Source organism: Acanthopagrus latus, chromosome 12, assembly GCF_904848185.1.
Source record: "Acanthopagrus latus isolate v.2019 chromosome 12, fAcaLat1.1, whole genome shotgun sequence".
Lineage (NCBI taxonomy): Eukaryota > Metazoa > Chordata > Actinopteri > Spariformes > Sparidae > Acanthopagrus > Acanthopagrus latus.
The window spans coordinates 1039962-1060860 of NC_051050.1; the positions used below are offsets into that span (position 1 = coordinate 1039962).

At 40.3% G+C, this 20899-nt stretch overlaps 1 protein-coding gene across 1 annotated transcript in view; it reads right to left on the reverse strand.

Annotated features, from left to right (window-relative positions):
* dcc (DCC netrin 1 receptor) overlaps positions 1 to 20899 on the reverse strand; it is a 289488-nt gene that overhangs the window by 154079 nt on the left and 114510 nt on the right. Inside the window, exons 6-7 of the mRNA XM_037118172.1 lie at positions 14122 to 14276; positions 6794 to 6914 (exon numbers count right to left, since the gene is read on the reverse strand). Of these exons, the coding sequence (XP_036974067.1) occupies positions 6794 to 6914; positions 14122 to 14276 (276 nt within the window). The remainder of the gene's footprint in view (positions 1 to 6793; positions 6915 to 14121; positions 14277 to 20899) is intronic.

The following is a 20899-nucleotide window of genomic DNA, read 5'->3' on the forward strand; positions in this document are numbered from 1 at the left end:
TCTAGTGTGACAGTACTTGTGACAGACTTTACAGGGCCACCATTGGATGAGAGAGCTGATCGGTGTGGATGCTCAACTGATTCACTAAGAAAATCTTGATACAAACATCATTCTGGGTGAATCAAAGAGGTGATCATTTTTTTTAGAACATTGTGTTTCTGACCAAAATCCAGCAGCTCTGGTAGCTCTATCAGTCAAATATGAAAACAAGAAAGAGAAGCTGTGGAGGCTGAAAAGTGAGCTGACATGTATTTTCATATGTTAGATTCATTATACCTTTTGTGTGTCTTAGTCAAATTTAATAGTTCAGTGGGTCAAACACAAGGCAAAGACACACACACACACACACACACACACACACAACACAAAGACACACAAACACAGCACAAAGATACAACGCAAAGACACACACACAACACAAAGGAGCACACATACGCATATACACAACGCAAAGACACACACACACACACACACACACACACACACACACACACACACACACACACACACACACACACACAGACAGACAGACATACACACACGCAGACACACACACATACACATAACACACACACACACTCATCTGGTCCTCACAGGATAGAGCATAGGAGAGAAGAGAAGTCTACCATCTCCATGGCAACAGACAGAGACTCCCACACCCCCACCCTCCTACACACACTCTTGTTGTAGTGTGTGTGTGTATGCGTGTGCAGAGAGAGCGTTGAGGTGATGGAGTAAAAGCATTTCTCTGTGTGTAAGAGATAAGGTGTGTGTGTGTGTGTGTGTGTGTGTGTGTGTGTGTGTGTGTGTGTGTGTGTGATGGGTTTGCTAAGGTCAGACGCTCACTGTGGAATACAGATCTGTCATGGCTGACACACTTCCTCCTTTTCTCTCTTATGTGCCCTGCCCTTCGCTTGACCCTCCCATCTCTTGCGCTCTCCTCTCTCTCTCTCTCTCTGTCTCTCTCTCTTTCTCTCTCTACCTCTCTCTCTCTCTCTGTTTCTCTCTCTTTCTTTCTCTATTTCTAGCTCTCTTGCCTTCCATCCGTCTTTTCTTCCTCTTCTTCTTCTTCTTCCACTGAATTGTTTTAGGCAATTTCATTTGATCTATTTTCCTCTCTCTTCTTCTCATTATTCTCTGTTCTTCCTCATCCATCCCAGTCCTGATCCTCCTTCTACCTCTTCTCTCCAAGCAGCCCAAAAGTCATTGAGGATGACTGTCTATCTCTTTCTGTCTTCTTCGCCTTCACCTTTTTTCCATTAGGGGCATTACAACAGATGAAGGATGCATGAAAAGAATAGAAAAAAGTAATTATGAATCTGATTTTCTTTATTTGGCTTAATTTCCATTATTCTGTGCGGTACAATAGCATTCGTGATAAATAAATGAATAAGATCTCAATTAGTAAATCTCCATAAAGACGCCAGAACTGACCAAAGCACTGGCAAAGAACGGCGTTTTCTTCGAAAAATGGATCCATTATTCATCTTAACCTGTAAGTGAAGATTTTGTTTTTTACTGATCAGCAAACAATTGAATTTTCAGTTTTCATCATAACTCCACATAATCTTTTTTTTTTTTTTAAATTTAATCAAGAAGCAAACAAACTGATCCAATCAAGTCCAATTGTTAAATCATCATTTGGACAACAAAATGGTAAAATGACATGACAGGTTATAACAGGACAAGATAGGACATCGAGCGGAAAGAGCAAAACCACAGGAGAATGGTTTTCTGAGAGACAACAGAGGGCTAAAACACTCAGTGAGCTCCAATAAAAACTTCCATCATAGTCAGTGAAAGACAGCAGGCTGACAAGCTGCTGCAAATTAAACCAAGAGGTTGAACTACTCACAGAGGGAGAAAGAAAGGAAGGAAAAAAGACAGAAAATACTAATAAGGATAGACAGATGGACAGAACCATCAAAAGGCAAAGGACCCAATTAGAAAAAGAGAAACAGGACATACGGTGTGGAATTCACCCAACTGGAGACCAAGAAACAAGACACGGAAAGAAAAAGACGGCAATGATGTAAACAAACACAAAGAAACAGTCAAAGAATAGAGGACAGAAATAAAAAGAGGAAGAGGACACAGACAGACAGACAGACAGACAGACAGACAGACAGACAGACAGACAGACAGACAGACAGACAGACAGATTCTTTTATGATTTTTGTGTGCTGATTTGATTTAAATTGTGAGTCTTTGATATTGCCAATTTCTGCGATTTTTGGTTTGCTTTTTTTAACACCAGACCATGTGAAAATGTTGAATGTTGATGATGATGTCTACAGACTAAATCAGGAGCCATATTTCCCCAAAAAATGCACATCACATGTGAGTCAGTTTCTAAGATTTATCCAGCAGCAATATATATGAACCATTTTAAAGTAAACTCCTACATTTGAACTAAAATAATAATAATAATAATAATAATAATAATAATAATAATAATAATAATAATAATAATAATATAGAAAAAATATATACTGTGAGCTCCAGCAACTTCTGTTTTTGCTTCAAAAATGAAGTGCTGTGGCACTTCTATGGAAATATCCAGTCACATGCCATACTGAGTAATTTTGCCACAGCCAGCAGCTTTAGGGCACGCTGAGAGGCCAGGTTGAGTGTGTGTGCTTAGCACGTGACATGGAGAAAGCAAGCTAACTGTATGGCTAAATATTCCTAAATCTCCTATTCTCCACAACACTGTAAGGCAGCAGGTCTTTGCAAATAAAGTCAGCAATTGATTTAGTTATGCATTTTGTTTCTTCTGAACTGCTGGGCAGTTTGTACAATGCTGCTATGAGTGTCTGCTGGCTTGCTGCTGCAGATTGTTTGGCTATTAGCTCTGCATTTACCTCAGGATGGTGTCTTGCCAGGTGGGCAGTAAGGTTTGCTGTGTTTCTGCAGCAGGTGGTGTGTGCATTACAGAGTTTACGAATAGCTTTCATCATGTCCAGCTCGTATTTTACCTTCAAAGTGAAAAATCCAAAATGTGTCCACACTTTTGTCTTAAAATAATAGAGATACCGGAGCTGTTAATGTCACACATTTTTGCGAGTAATCTGCGATTCTCTGCTTTGTGTTTTTGTGGCAAACAAATATGTTGTCACATTACTAGATAGTTGAAGAAAAACATTTCGCCCTCTGCTGGAGAAAAGCGGTAACTTCTTTCCACCTTGGCTTATAAACATTGACTAAAATGAATTCCATCCATCCATCCATCATCTGTACACATTATATGTACGCCGCTTAATCCTCTGCAGGGTCGCGGGGGGGGCTGGAGCCTATCCCAGCTGACTTAGGGTGAAGGCAGGGGACACCCTGGACAGGTCGCCAGTCTATCGCAGGGCTACACATAGAGACAAACAACCACACTCTCATTCACACCTACGGACAATTTAGAATAATCAATTAACCTCAGTATGTTTTTGGACTGTGGGAGGAAGCTGGAGTACCCGGTGAAAACCCACGCTTGCACAGGCAGAACATACAAACTCCACACAGAAAGATCCCAGGCGTCCCAACCGGGATGCGAACCGGCGATCTTATAGCTGTGAGGCAGCAGTGCTAACCACTGGGCCACTGTGCAGCCCCTAAAATGAATTGTTTAAAAAAAAAAAAACAAAAAAAAAAAAAGATAAAAAAATTGTAAAACAAAATATTGTGATAGTTATGTGAATCATTTCCTCTCCCACCCCAGTACTCATACAATTTCCCACATTTTTGCCTTGAATTCATCCTAATCATCAGGAGGGCGGGATGGAGAGGGGATAAAAACAAAATACATTACAGAAGAATAAACTCAAAATCATGAGAGAGATGAGAGAGAGATGGAAACTGCAGTGAAGAAGAGAAAGATGAATAGATGAGGGAGAGACCAGGGGTTTCCAGACAAGATGACATCAGTGGTCTCAAGTTTAAATCCTGATCCAGTTCCAGATCAGATCTAGACCAGGATTTAAGAGAGACTGCACTGCAGAGCAGACAAGAGAGGACTGGGGGGGTGAAACAGAAAGAGAAAGATGATGGGGAATTGTCTTTCAGTCCTGTATTCATACATGAACACACACACCACTTATACACACCATCTACTCGCCACTTCTCTGTCTGTCTAACACTTGACAACATAAACGGATTTATTGAGAATTCAAACTAAACTGATGAAATATGTGCTTGCTAGTTAAAGTAACACTATGCACCTTTTTTACCTTAAAAGTACAGCCTCCGAATCATTCTGATGGTACAGTGTTTAGTATGATATGAATGGTGTCTTTGTCTCAGCCACCCTGCCCCACACTATTCTTGATTATTATTACTGCACTATGTGACTTCAGTGAGAGGGAAGGATCACAGCCTAACATGGATGTTCATTTCACAATGCACATTTGTCAAGAGATAACTGTGTTACTATCTCATGAGTTTTGCTTGTAGTTAATTGTTACAGACCTGGGATTTAAGATGTCAGCAGAGGTGTTGCAGCATTCTGTGGGGGGTGCCAAAACTCCAGAATAAAAATGTAAATGCATGCATGTTTCTCCACAAGGACATCTTATGTTTGTTAAAAGGTTTAAAGGGGTTAAAGGGGTGTTTTGCACTTATTAGCAGTAAGTGATGAATACATATACATGTATACATATAATGATGTATTCCACTCATATGCAATGTTAAGTAAAAACAGAAGCTGCGGTAGCCTGTGCTAGCAGTTAGCTTGATGTTTGTCAAGTTGATTAAATATACAGAAATATGAATGGGAATCTAGTGAGGGATTTCTTGATTAGCAACAAAGAAGGAAACAGAAAGACACAAATCTGTTAAGAGCCAGGTTGTGGAGTCAAACAGGGTCACCACATGCATGCATTCACAATACTCAGCTACACTGCGTGTGTGCTCAAGTAGGCCACCTTTGCACTGAGCGTGTGTGTGTTTGTGTTTGTTTGAAGAGTCAGTCCAAGGACCAAGAGGGATGGCATTGTCAGGTGTAACAAGGTGGGATGCTGACAATCACACTCGCAAATGCGCACACACACACACACACACACACACACACACACACCATGAGTTCTCGCGGGAATGACTGTGAGCCTGCTGGGATGCTCAGTTCACGTAGTGATGGTAACCAGGTGATAACACCAACAATCTGACAGTTCATACCAGTGACTGCATGCTTTGCTCTCTAGTCTACACTGTGTGCCTCCACCCAGTTTGCTGTCATGACAAGACGACTGCATGCAGCACTTCTTCGTCTGCCACCAACTCTCTCAGTGTGCAGAGGATCCACTTGCTAAGTCAATGTTAGCAGTTGGCTTTGTATAATTCATAATCAAACTAATATATTATCATAAACGGCAAATATACTGTATGTACCTGTACACAATGTCTTACCCTTTTTGCACACACAAAACACAGACACTAATGTGAAGATAACAGCCTGCAGAACATCTGAGTAAGCACTGTACAAACACTGCATCTGAATGGACCAGCAGCTGTTTGTGCGTGTGTGTGTGTGTGTGTGTGAGACAGATGACTAACTGAATTTTAACCCGAACACAAACAATAACATAACACAACAAACAATGACTTTGCCAAAACCATCAACCCCTGCTGTTCTCTCAGCTGTGACTCAGTCTGAACGAGACATAAACGAGCTTTAGAACTGATAATCAGAATTGAGCATCAGAACTGAGCATCCTCCTGGGAATGTCTCGGGAACCATTGTTCAGTCTCACAGTATTCAGCTGAACTTATAAATCAGGTGGATTCAGCAACCATCAGAATATCAGATATCAATGAATGTGGAATGAATTCACCAACAGGAAAAAAAAAAAAAAATCATCTTTCCATTCCGTACTGACTATAAATGGCTCAACATGTATAACTTACTTACCTACCTTTAATTTGTGATTTCTGGAGCATGTAATCAACACTACGTTGAGAGATGTGACTTTAATTGCATTTTGACTTCCATAACTAGGAATTATGACAGTCATTTTCTAAAATGAGAGATGATAAATCATATGTAATGACATACGGATGTCATGGTTAACTGATTTTCTTTATTTGTGAATGCACCTGAGTAAGCATCTTTTTCATTCAACTGAATAACTTAATTGCGATAATTTTTTGAATGCACAAAATATAAATTTGGACAGCAAACACATGCAATTTCTGGAACTATTTGTTTTTTGTTCTAGCGTGTTTGTTTACCTCTATTATAGCTGACTGTTAATCAGTTACAGGCACATTTTCAAATGATGTCCTTTGGTAAATTACATTTTCTTCTTTCAGTTATTGGTCTGATTGTTCATGTGCACTGAAACCTATTAATTAAAATCAATATGTAATTACATTTCTTTTATCTATGCTGTGACTGAACGGCTTAATTTCAGCCTGGTTTCTGTATTGTAGAATCAACATTATTATTGCAAACTGTCTTTGCTGTCAGAACAAATATCTAAGCTTACACAATATAACAGGTAAATCATAACTTGAATAGAATTATGGATGCATGTTAACCCTAATCAACACCAGTTTATAATCTGGTTTTCACACTGGAAACAGGAACTAGTATTTCACACAGCTCACTAATGTAACACAATAAAGTAAATACAGCAAGATCATAAAGGAGTGTTTAGATGACAGAAATGAAGGCAACAGGTGATGAGTTGTGTTTATCCATAAGCGGTGGCAGGGACATGACATGTATCAGCTGTGTGTGTGTGTGTGTGTGTGTGTGTGTGTGTGTGTGTGTGTGTGTGTGCGCGTGTGTGTGTGTGCATGTTCCTACCTGGCTCTCGGAGCAGCAGCTGAGCCATCGCCTGTGAGCTGCCAGCTGAGTTTTCAGCGACACACTGATAAAATCCTTCATCTGACTTCACCAAACCCAAAATCTGAAGGTTACTGCCATCCTGAAGAAACACACAAACAAGATGCTTGCATAGTTGATACAAGAAACCTTTCATAAACACAACAAGTTCGGCCTGTGTGAGTTCATTGTACACTAGAGAAAAAAACAAAACCAATGAGTGACAAGTGGAATATGTGTATGAGTGTGTTGTCTCTTTGCAGTAGATTACGGGATCAGGGATTATGAATGATATCCAGATTATGAGATTATCTAAGTATGACAACAGCATCATGTTATACTCACCGCTTTGCTGCTCTCACTTTCTCCTTTTAACACAAACATGGTTTTTATTCAGTATTTAATTAGAATGTCTTACATTTGTGGATTAGTATTTACAAGTGCTTTGCCCGTAGGAATGTATTCCTATAGAAATGGCTAAATGAGGCTGTGTTTGAAGGTGGGACGTCAGGGATATAATTGGCTGTTTTTGACTACCTTTTATTATACCATTATATTTCATCATAAAAACTATTTACCTTACCTTATTTGGTGTCATTATTTTCAGAACAACCTCACATGTGTGACTGTAGTTATTTTTTCATTTTGAAGTACTATATTAACACTATTGACCAAAAATCACAAAATAACATCAAATCAGAGTAGGAAAAAGTTTTTTACTGTGAAAACCAAAAATATGTTTAATGAACCAACTGCATTATTTATAATGCAAATATAAATTGTTGTTTGCTAAATTTACAAAGTTATATGTAACTATTTACATTTAAATGCAGGCAATGCCTCAGGCTCAGGGCTCCTCGGCTCATTCCTGCCTGTTCCACATTCATCAGCCTCCTCCTTGTTTTGACTCACAACACAAAAAAACAACTACACTAAACACTATATAACTTACTAACTATACACTCCAAACACACTATATGTCACAAATATCTCAACTCTCAAAACTTGCCATCTCTGTCGCTGTCTGTATCACCAGCAGCGTCCCTCACACAACTTCTCATGTTCCTCAGCAACCAAACTTGCTGCTTGCTGACACTTTCATGACAAAAGCCCATTTTTACTATTTCTTCCTGCACCAGACACAAAGCAAATGTGACGGCAATGTTTGCGAAAAAGCGTGGCGGACATTATTTACTCCAAGTCCGGTTTTGGACCTGCCAGTGCATCCGGTCCATCGACTCGGGAGGCAGGCCGTGGGGGTGGGCTAACAGCTAGCTACACACGAACATCCACAGATTCCGATTCCATTTTGTTGTCCTCGCGTATCTGGATCTCCTCAGACTGGAACAGACTCAGTGCGGACTCGTTTAGTTTTATTAATCCACAACGGTCAGTTTAGATGCACAGAACGGGACCGAATCGCCAGCAAAGGTAGGCTGCAGGTATAAATCTGCTTGGAAGTGAGCTCTGCAGTGATTGGCTCTGGTTTTTTATGAAATAATTTTTTAACGGTATCATTGTAGTCCAAACAAATGCGACGTTGCACACTCAGGTCAGTCTGATCCTGATCTGCAGAGATATTTGAGGCACACATACACAGACAGACAGACAGACAGACAGACATACAGACAGAGATTCCTTGCTTTTATCAAAAGCCTGAGGCAGAAAACGCTGTGACGAAAAAGGATAAAGAAAGGAGTCGGACCCGAGTCAACATCTGAGCGGTGGAGACAGCCGGGGCATGTTAAGGGCCGTTTGTAGCTCGTATTAGCCCAATGCTAACATTAGCTTCTTTGTGTGTTGTTTTTAGCCATGAGAATGGCTAATGAGCTGGCTATGTCGGCTCTCCTTCTCCCTGCTGAGCCCCACTGCCAGATGCGTGTTCAAGTTTGTGGGGGCGTGGCTTTGGACAGAGCACTGATGGGATGGGGGGTGGAACTTAGAAGAGGTGCCACTTTCAAATATCCTGCTAGCTCTCTTGCTCACTCTCCAGGATTGTATACCCTAGCTTTAAGAGAGCTGAGATTAGGGTCTCGTTAGTATAAAAAATTACTCGCGTAATATTTAATATATCAGAGCCGACTCATAATTTCACCATCAGCCTACTATCATATAATCCTATTACTTTACTCATTACAGTCTTTACATTTTCTCTTATCTGTTGTTGTTCACCTGAATTGTTCGCCACATTTATTTTACCCCAAGCTATTTAGTTTTTTATTGTGGAGATCTGTGTAAAGAAATAACTGTTTCAGAATATGAGATTGAATATAGATTTTGAAATTGATTTGAACTGTTCAAGCTAACTTTGACCAGTCGGATTTGACTAATTTCCTCCAGATTAGTCAAATAGATAAAACAACAGAGTGTATTATTAACAACCAGTGATTAATTACTTTTATTATTAAGTAGTGTATCTCCTACCTATCTGCCTTGATTTTTTTTTTTTTACTTCTGTAATGTTGAGAGTGAGATTCTGGCTTTTTATTGTGACTAGCGAGTGACTTTCTATGGAAGCCCTGAGGGTCAAGTGAGAATGTTTTTTTTTTGTTTTTTTTGTTTTTTTTCTGGCGCTCCATTTTCTAAGCACTAATTACAGTTATAATACAATAAATGAAAATCAGGACATAAAGCCATTATTTTTATATTCATTTTTTCAAGACGAAATTAAGGCTCAAGTGTTTCTTTCTGTAACGCTCATGTTGACCAGAAGCGGCTGAAGTGCACCACTACTCATGTCCCGAGTAAGATGAAAAGCCTCCCTGTACCTTTTAATTTTCCTTCTCGAAACACAAGATGACTGTCATGTTTCTTTCGGCAAGGCATATGTCATACGGCTGATCTGCTGTTAGTGTTTCGGGTGGAATACTGTGTGTTATCAGTCTTCTTCTCATCAATGGGTGTCTACAGTGAACAACAACTCACTGCCACTGAGAGGAAGACCACGAAAGTGCAAGTTTCTGAAAACACTTGAATTCTTCAATTTACGTTGTCCTTTAGCAGTGCGAGGAACAGTGAAAGTCCATGCACGCATTACGCACAAGTGTATCCATAGTTTTTCTATGTTTATAGTGATCGGACCCATGGCTTTATGTGACCAAATTATGCACGGCTGTCAGTGGTATCCCTCACCCTGGGATATCATTTGAAAATGAAGGCTTGATACGTGAATATTATTAATTTATTGAAGTTTAGTTAATGTGAACTCTGCCTACAGGTACAGATACAACAAGGACATGAATTGTAACAATTCTAAATGCTGTCACTGACTTTATTTACAGGCTTTCATAGATCATACAATCCATATGCGCAGGTGCTCTGTGAGGCTGAGTGCATGGAGTACGTGTCCACTGCAGCAATTTCACACATAACAACTACATGAAAAATAAAATGGTATTTGGTTAAACATGCAGAGTATTATTCATTCTATAATGCTGTTTGATTTAATCTTGGATTTTTACGATCGACTGTGTTAAGTGGATCAGTTAGTAACCAAATGGTCCTGCCCTCGCTGCTGTGCTCCAGGATGGGGAATGTGATGATGAGACCATGCTGACTGAGGTAATATTGATTTAAGATTTGAGTTGGCTTATATTTTTAACAACTAAAAGGTGTTTGTGGAATAATTATTACACTTTTTTACACGCACAAATATGGAAGCTACACTCTTGGTTTGAATGAAACATATATGAGCTGACCATGTTCCAGTTAAACAAATCACTCTAGTCTTGTTAGCCATCATTAACCACTGTTAGCAATGGCAGTTGAAAACATATTTCATATGGCATTTTGTGAATACATATCAAAGCAATGTGTCCGCCAAAAGGAGTTGGACAGCTCTGTTTGAAAAGACTGATTAAATGAAACACAAATCAGACAAAATGCCAAAACATCATGCTCTAATGCTTTTGAGGCACCGAGCAGTAATTTTGGATTTTGAGGTGAGGATTGGTGAGTTGCAGCTGACTGTCTGACTCAGACATCCTGCTTCAGGGAAAGCCTAAATGAAACAGCACAAGAGCAAAGTGATACATAGATGCAAAGCTTGCATATTGCGAACAAATAAAAATGATAACATAGTATGGAAACCAACTGTTAATTTTGGACCCCTAACCCCAAGTGGATTAATCAGGTTATTTCTCCACATGTGCTCAGAGTGGTATTTTCTACATAGGGATTATAGTTATTTTCTGCCATTTGGTGTATATCTCTCTATAAAAGCAAGAAATCTTTGTGTGTGTGTGTGTGTGTGTGTGTGTGTGTGTGTGTGTGTGTGTGTGTGTGTGTGTGGACGTGTGCCTCAAATCTCTGCAGATAAGCATCAGACTGACCTGAGATTTTCAACATGGCTGCTGCATGGTTCAAGGGTGTGCAACGTCAGGTTAGTTTGGACTACAATGATACTATCAATAAATGATTTCATAAATTCTTTACAAATTCCTGTAGCATTGTCAACCATAGCCACGTGCGCACCAGAGCCAATCACTGCAGAGCTGACCCCCTTGACATGCCTTGAGAAACAAGCGCATTTATACCTGCAGCGGTGCAAGCTGGACCGGGATTATGCCGGCGGTTTGGTCCTGTTCTTTGCATCTAAACTGACTGTTGTGGATTAATAAGACTAAACGAGTCCGGACCGAGTCTGTTCAGGTCTGGGGAGAACCAGATACGCAAGGACAACAAAGTGGAATGGGAATATGTGGATGTTTGTGTGTTGTGTTGTGTCTAGCTGCTAGCCCACCCCCACAGCCCACCTCCCAAGACAACGGACCAAACGAGCCGGCACGTCCAAAACTGGACTTATGGTAAATAATGTCCGCCATGCTTTTTTGCGAACATTGCCGTTACGTTTGCTTTGTGTCTGGTGCAGGAATAATGGTAAAAATGGGCATTTGTCACGAAAGTGTCAAGCAAGTTTGGTTGGTGGAAAAAGGCACCACATCAACCAATTACAAAATTATATGGCAAACCACATGATTTGGTTGCTGAGGAACAGGGGAAGTTGTGGAAGGGACGAGTGACAGCAGCAGTGATGTGATAGAGACAGCGATTGAGACAGCAAGTTTTGAGAGTTGAGAGATTTGTGACAAATAGCGGAGTGTATAGTTAGTGTGTTATGTAGTGTTTGGTGTAGTGTGTTTAGTGTGTAATGGAGTTGTTTTTTTTGTGTGTTGTGAGTAAAATAAGGAGGAGACTGCTGAATTTGGAACAGGCAGTGCCTGAGCCTGAGGCATTGCCTGCATTTAAATGTAAAAAGTTACATATAACTTTGTACATTTCAAAAACTTATGCACAAATTTAGCAAACAATTTATGTTTGCATTATACATAACAAAATTGGTTCGTTAAACATATTTGTGGTTTTCACAGTAAAAAAATCTAACTTTTTCCTACGCTGATGTTATGTTTTTTGTGACTTTAGGTCCACAGTGTTAATACAGTGTGTTAAAATAAAAAATAAAAAATAACTGTATGGTCACACATGTGAGGTTGTGCTGAAAATAATGACACCAAACAAGGCAAGACAAATTTTTGGTGACATATAATGGTAAAATCAAAAGTAGTCAAAAACTCCCCCATGCTCCACCATCGGAAAAGCTAAAAGGCCCCTTTGTCACCTTTTGCCCCGGCAAGGAGATGATATGCCGAAGGAACCACCCCCCCCGCCCTTTTCTTGGTCACAGGTCACAGACGCCCAACACTCAGGGATTCAACTATTCTGCATCTGGAGCGAATAACAACTGTTTTTTCTACAAAAAGGGTGCTGATAATTGAATGCCCTATTGATTGAAAATTAGGGATGAGCGGTCACTGGATCATATCGTCCCTTCTTTGATGTGACAGGCTCTGTTGCAAGAGATAACAACTCCCTGAGACCAACATCTGGTGTTCTGTGTTCTCTTTAGCCAAAGCATAATTTATGATGTTGTTTAAAACTGTTGCCTTCCCATTCTAGAGCAGAAGACAGAATGGCCCTGATTTCAAGTTAATCCTGGATGAGTATCAAGCTAGAATTTTATCTTTCCCAAAATAATATATTCTAAACCAGCGTGAGAAGGTCTCAAATTTGATGTTTGTCCAATTGTTCTGACATAAAATTAACCCAAATCATAAATTCTGGTTTAATGTGTTATGTGCGATGTTTGGTGGAACCACAGTGCCACCTTTTGGTAAGTTTTGTTATAGTTGGAAGAAAACAAACTTAACTTGTAAACTTAACTTATATGTTATAATTCATGTCTATATTATACAGTTATATACATCTGACATAAATGTTCATATCTAGGATTGAGCTAGCACTATGCAAAATGTGTATAAGCCATCAGTGCTGCTGCTACTTATGTCTGTGTGTGTGAGTGTTTGATATATTCAAACGAGTAATTCTCTTTGCCAATAAAGTGATTTCGGTAATGTCATTTTAAAACATGTAAACATGTCATGTCTTGTCATTGTCTGTAACAGCTTATCCCTTTCCAGGGGGTTACGGGGTGTTACTGCTGGAGCCAATCCCAGCGTTGTCTCAGGGCGAGGGCAGGGTACTCCCTGGACAAGTCACCAGCTCATCGCAGGGCCCTCACTGATGAGCAATGTGGGGTTCAGTATCTTGCTCAAAGACACTTCGACATGCAGCTCAGCCTTGCCCTGAGCCGGGATTTGAACTAGCGACCTTTCGATCACTAGTCGACCTGCACTACCCGCTGAGCTACAGCCGCCCCAACATGTAAACATTGTCTGTTAAACCATGGTGGATTTCTGTGAACGGTGAATCGCGATCTTAAATCTCTGAAGACGACAGGAATAGTTTAATAAAAATGCCACGATCTCAAATGGCTTATCGCCAAAGGAAGTGATGCTGTTAGCCCACCTTCGGTTCTGCCTTCAGTCTAAAAGAATAAAATGGCAGACTCCGTTCTCCCTCGCTCTCTTGCGCTCTTACTCTTACTCATAACTATGTGCTGGGACCCTATTTCTAATGTTGCTGAAGTTTGGTGCAGTACTGAGCATTATTTGTGGCTTTTTGATGGCGATTTATACTTGGACCCATTTACTGCAGTGTATTGTTGTTGTGCGGTCGTTTCTGAGGATGCTAAAACTATGTAAGCTAGCGGTCCGCAAACTTTATCTCTCGAGGGGGGTCGTACTTGGTGTCAAGGTGTGTTAGAACATGGATTAAACTTACACCGGAATATCCCTTAACACACATAACAACAGAGGTGGTGCCCCATTTACAAATGTGTTATTAATCGCCAGTAATTAATTACTGTTATTATCAAGTAGTGTATCCCCTACAATAGTCTCTGCATGACTCACCACTATCTGGAAGTAGTCGCTGGGGATGACTTCCTCTCCATTCTTCATCCAGTGCACAGTCAGCGGTGGGCTTCCTGTCACAGCGCACTCCAGCTCAATGTCAGTTGACTCGTAGGCATACGTGTTGGTTGGGTAGTTCAGGAACTGAGGAGGCACTGCAAGGATACACAAAACAACACAACACATAAACAACAGAGAAGCACCTCACAACACACCACCACCTCCTACTCCGTGCTAGAGCATCTCAATGAGACACTGAATCAGTTCCAGTGTTGGTGCTGTAACTATTGTTTTTCAGCATTTTATTTATTTTCCTTGTGCTTGTGGATTGTATTTCAGATTAGCAAGTTTCTGTAACATGCTCAGTGAATCATTAACTAATAAACGTAATTGCAAACTTTTGCTCATCTCGGGAGCTGAACATGTCTGATCTCATTAGCCTTTATTCATCACTACAAGTCCACATTCCCGTGATCGTTTGACACTTTCAGTTGTTTATCTGTGGGCTGTTGCTAATTCTAAAGTCTACATTTAAACCTCAGCTAACAGGTTGACAAATAAAACACGGAACAAACAGATTACAATAGATGACAATTTAGTCTGTTTTTTGGTTTATCATGGGCAATGTTTTTTAATATATATTGCTATTCAATATGTATATGTTGTTCCTCTTATGTCATTGTGTGATATCTATCTATCTATCTATCTATCTATCTATCTATCTATCTATCTATCTATCTATCTATCTATCTATCTATCTATCTATCTATCCATACACATTAGGTCAGGACATGGAAGGGTGGGACATATTACAAAATGATGACTATTGTTGAGGTGACTGAAGTGAGACTGTTCTCTGCAGTGGAGAACAATCAAATGTTTCACAGGTTTTAAATGTAATAGAAGGGTATATTCATTATGTTTACAACAAAATAATATTTTAAAATGCAGATGACTTACTTAATACATGGAACCAAACTTTATCAAAAATGACATTTGATCATTACTCTCAAATAACTCTCAGCAACAAGGCAAGAAAGTTAAAATAGGGCAAAACTTTTCTGACAGAACCAGGACTCTAGATCTAGTCAGATCTAGCAGACATACCTGTCTAACATGACATAACATGTTAAGGTGACTGCTGGTAACTGGCTCACTACAATGTATAGGATAGGAATGATTGTGAGAAAGGTGAGCTGGCTGCCATGTTTCAGTTCTCTTATCACTGAGCGTCTCCTTTGAAAATGTGGTGGCAGCTTGTGGCTGTGAGAGCATAGACAGAAGCCATTTTGAGCCTCAACACAGATGAGGCAGAAGCCTCAAGTGCTATGGCAAAGCTGTCAGCTCTCCAAGACAACGAACATCCTCTCTGTCAGCAAACACACACCAAAGAAGGTCCTGCAGCTGTCAACCCACACACACACACACACACACACACACACACACACGGCATTACATATTGCTGAGCACTATTTAATACAAATACACCCAAAGTATGGAACTGGGCCAAAAGTATGAGGATGCTAGAAAAGTACAATCATATGGATTCATTATTTTATCAGAAGAAAGAAAGAAAAAAAAAGAAAGAAAAAAAGAAGGAAAAAAATAGAAAGAAAGTCTACAGAAGGAGGTCAGAGAAAGAAGAAAAACTGTTTCATATGAAATGGAAAGAGAGAAAGAGAGCAAAGGTAGTTAGTAGAGGAGGAGAGTTGTGTGTATGTGTCTCCATCAATACATCATTATGTGGAGGTGTAACTTTATCACTGCAGTAATGCTCTAATTAAGAGCTAACGATTTCCTTTAAGCCCTGAGCTGCTGCAGCTCAGCCAACAACAACAACAACAACTACACAGTGATACACAACCAGCACAAACTACTACACGTGTCCCGGAATTAGTCCAAGACACTTAACACCAGAGACACTGGAGATCAGATTTGAACCAGATTTGAACCAATCATCATCCGGCAGCTGAATGTTGCGGTCAGAGCTGAAGTGTGTTCAGCTGCATTTCCTTCAGTGTCCACTAGTTACTGCTCCTTGACAACTGTATTGAAGTTCACTGGTAAAGCCAAAGCTTGTCTCTAGGAATAGAAAGTCAAACCAGCTTTTATAAAAGTCTCCATACTAAATACTAATAGTAGAGTGTTTTCGCAATCAATATTCTTAGTTGTTTTGTATTACCAGGAAATGATGATGGTTGATGATGATGGCTTGGTGCTGTTCTGAAATTTCAAGTCAGAAACTCAAGCAAGATCTGCGTGGCCCGAGTTTGTCCACATAAACGCTGATGACATCACAGCAGTACGCCAGAGGAGCAATTACTTTTCATGTCTTTTAACTTAATATCGTGTTTGTTTGTGAAATGTGCAGCAAATACAAGTTTGTAATCAGAATTTTCTCTTTCATTCACTTGATGTGTGCTCAATATAAGACTTTGAGAGTATGTGTTAGACTTTCCATTCAAACACCTATTTGCAGCGAGTATCAGTGATTTTTACAAAGAAACACACTATTAGACTCTGAATGAGTCATGGGTCTGTTTTGGTTGGAACATAAACCAATTTGAGTGTTGTGTCCCTTTCCCTTTAAGAACCAGGTAAGCAAAGACCGGGCACCATAATAAACAGTTACTATCTAAATAATGCACTCGTTAAATAGCAAGAACGAGACTGTGCCTCTGACTTTGGACCAACTATTCGTTGGTCTATGGCGCTTTCTGCTACCTAGCAAGATAGCAATCTGCCATCAGTGTGCTGGACCACACCTGTCGTTAAGACCAACATGCCCAGGTGAGCATAGTTACACTTGCTATTTACACAAAATGGGAACACAGAACTGCATTGGTCTGAAACTAGCAATGACACTTATAATATTGTGGACTGTAACAATAGCTAACATTTCAGCTTCAGCGTTTTTGTCAACATGCAAACAAGACAAGGACAAACAAGCTTGAAAGAGACAAACATTCAAACTCTGCATACTTTGTCATCACACTTCTTGACAAACACTGCGTAAAATTGGTTTCAGAAATGTTTCATAAGTTGTCAGATGCATCGCAGAGACAGAAAGGAGTTGAGCGAGAAGCTTTCAGATGCTCCGACAAGCTCATGTAAGGAAAATGTGGTCATGGGGCCTTTGTAGCAGAGACTAACACAGAAGTGGTTTTGAGTACTTTATCAGTGTTTACATGTATGTCTATATGTCTGTCTGTGCCATAGCATCACAACATCAAAAAATACACCGTCATGAAACTTTACAGATGTGTAGTTGAGCCCGAGGTTGAAGACAGACTACAGGGATGCTGGTGACAAGCCCATGATCCCCATGGCTCCACACACTGCAGTTATTTTGGGGGTGATAACTGATATCACTTTGCTCTGTGGAGCCGATTCAAAAAATTCTGAAGAGTGAAGAATGTTTACTGGTCACCTGTGATGTCATTTAGTCACATACACCAGGTGATAATCTGTTTTCATGATATAGATATTCTCTAATGTTTTTCATAAGTGAAATATCTCCTCTGTTGCCATGGGATAGAACAGTTAAACATCTTTTTTTTTTCCCTCAAAGAGGAAAGCTGTGTGTTTCTTCATCTTCAACACTCTCCCTCATTACTATGGACGACAACTGCTCTGTGAATGATTACCCAGCAGCCTTTGTTGTGTTGGGGAATTCCCAAAGTGTCCACTGATTGTTTGGATGTTTGCTTGTTTTTTTTCTGTGCTGTGACTTTCACACTGATAGTCTGGTCATCAGAAGAGATGTGTTGACAACAGCACTTGTGTTTCCAAGCGGCTCTTTGTTATACCAATGGCAACAGGCAGGATGCTGCATTGATAAAATTCTACTTCCTGATGGAAACAGCTGAGGACAGCCATTCATAAGGTAATGAGACACATCAGCAACCAGCTGACCTCAAACCGACATAGCAAGTCAGACTCCACCTTGTCTAGATATACGCACTCTTACTCTCTGGATTACCATTTACAGCTAGAATCATTCTCTAAATATTCAGTCAAATGATACAAAAATTCTACTTGATAAACAGAATTTTAAACCAAGAATGTGCTGTTGTACTCTACCCCTCTCTCTTGTTCTCTCTCTTTCTCACACACACACACACACACACTCATGCACACACAGTATCAGTGAGGCTGCCTCTCTATAGCAGCACCATAACAACTTCCACTCAGCATTCAAATGGAAATCAGCTCCATAATTCATTTCAATGAACATCTGCTGTGTGTGTGATGATAGTACCCAGTGAAGGACATTCACACTCACGCATGCATAGCTACAGCTTTACACACACACACACACACACACACACACACACACACACTCTCAGTATGAGTCAAACTCTCTTCATAGAAACTCCTTAGCAGCCTCTTTATATCTGCACTTAACCACCAATTATCTATCATTAAGTGCATCTGTCAAGATTCACTACACACACACAGACACAAACACACGTTATCATCCACTATGTGGACATGATGTCCGAAATGTAGTTAACAGGCTGTGAAGCCACCATCAGTCAAGAGTGAAGGGCTAGCGTTGCTGTTAGCTGAGCCTCAGAGGGAAAACACTTGTGTCCCGTGAACACTGTAACTAACATTACATTTATGTGACATGTCCAAACATGTCTTGGATAAAGAATTTCTTCTGACAAATAAAATTCAGCTTAAAATCATGTCTAAACACCACACTGACAATCAAGTGTGTGACCATGACCATGCTTTGATTTATCTTCTATGTTTTATTTATTGTTGTCCTTAACGTATGTCTTTGCTAGAGGCATAGATTTGCTGTTCCATTTTAATGTATCTCATGTGTCTCTTGTAACTGTTATTATACCAGCCATGGGACTGCAATTGAAAATGAGTCAGATTGCAAAACTGGCACATTCACAAGACTAACTGTGCCACACCCCCTTGCTTTCTTGTTACCAGTTCTATTGTTCCTAGTTGAGCCCAGCCATAACCAAGCTGGCCAACCCATGACATCCCTCTCTCCCTGAAATAAGCCTATGTTGCATTTGAGTGAGAGACTCAAGTCTGTGCAGGAGTCCAGTGAGGAAGATGTTTTTAAAAGTCTCTGTGTGTTCAGTTTTTAGTATTTTTTAAACTTCAGACAGAATCTCATTAGCTTCTCTCATGCTTACCTGTTTGTACTTTCTGACATCTGTTTGATTTTACTGTTTCATCTTGTTCGCTTTGAGCTGTTTTGGCAGTCATGCTAGCTACTTCTCTCTCTTTAAAAGTCTGCAACTCCCCTCCTGTTAGTTAGCACGGAATGATTAAGGTGTCTGCACAGTTACACAGTCCAAGATAAAATTTAACTCAGACAGTTTGTTTTTCCTTAGGGTGAGGTGAAAGTGTGGCTGGTGTGGCGTTTACATGTCCAGGTGCCCTAAGAGCTATTAATCAGCTCTGTGTGTGTGTTTAAGTTTAGCCAAGGCATGAGGCCCCCTAGGGAGCGCTAAAACTGAATTTATCTCTCATGCCAGAGGTTCAGAGCTGACTTAGGGGCCGTCCACATGGAAACACTCTTTTATGTAAACGCACATTATTTGCATCGTTTTGGCCGATCGTCCACATGGATCCTGTAAACGCACTTTTTTGAAGCCAGTTCTCTCAATTTGCATACTTTCTGTATCAATGACGCCATCGCCTCACCCACGCCTCAAAATAACAACAACAACAATGGCGGACTACATGCTTGTGTTCATGCTGCAGAAGATATTGAGCCTTTCTTGCAACTTACTCGCATTGTAGTTGAGTGTGAGTCGCAGCAGCAATTCGACCTCATTATCGGTCCACACAAACAATTCTGTCATGTCTCCTGTTTGTGTTGTCCTTGTATCTGGTTTTTGGTTTTGGGTTTTGATTTCATGTCCTTTTTTTCTATGTCTTGTTGTGTTCTGTGTTTTGTTTTTCCATGTCTTGTGTCTCATGTTTTGATTTTCCATGCCCTCATGTGTCCTTTAAGTTTCTCCTATGTTCTCCCCTCTGGCTCCCTCTGTCTGTTGTCTTGTTCCCTCCTGGTCTGTTCCTCTGTGCTCCTCCCCCTCATTATCACACCTGGCTTCCTTCCTCCTCTCTCTCCTCACCTGTTCCTCGTCATGTCATTAGTGTCTGTATATTTAGTCTCTGTGTTCCCACTCACTGTTTTCTGTTTGCTCTATGCTCCTGTCCCTGCTCCTCCCGAATGGTATGTGCTCTTTGGATTTTGATTTCTGGTTTCTGATGTTTGATTTGAACTTTTTTTCTTTGTACTTTGTCTTGCCTTTAAGTTGTTACTTTGCCATGCTGTTTTGGTTGTTACTTTGTTTCTTGTCCCCGTTTTGTCTGCCTTGGTGTTTTGCATTCGGCTTTTGCTAAATTAAAGCTCGCCTTTTGTTCCTCCTTATCGTTGCCTCCCGTGTGTACTGCGTTTGGGTCCACCTTTCCCTTCCATAGTTTTCCAATTAAACCCCCACCTGACAAATTCTGGTTTCCTTGCATTAGTCATTTTTGTCTTCTTCTTGTGTTCAGTTTCTCTGTCTGCTGTCTGTTTGCAGCGCACAAGCTTTATGCGCATGCTCCATCTCTTCTTCTCCATCTTTGGTGAATTTCGAGCGCCACCTATAGGCCTGGAATATGAACTACAGCGTTGACCCTCAATCCACCAAAGTGACCAATTAGAAGAAGCAGGTAGGTGTGGGCAAATAGACTTTTAAAAAGGCCTGCACAGGCAGAGAGAGGGGGGTGGTAATTGGTAGATTTCCTAAGGTTG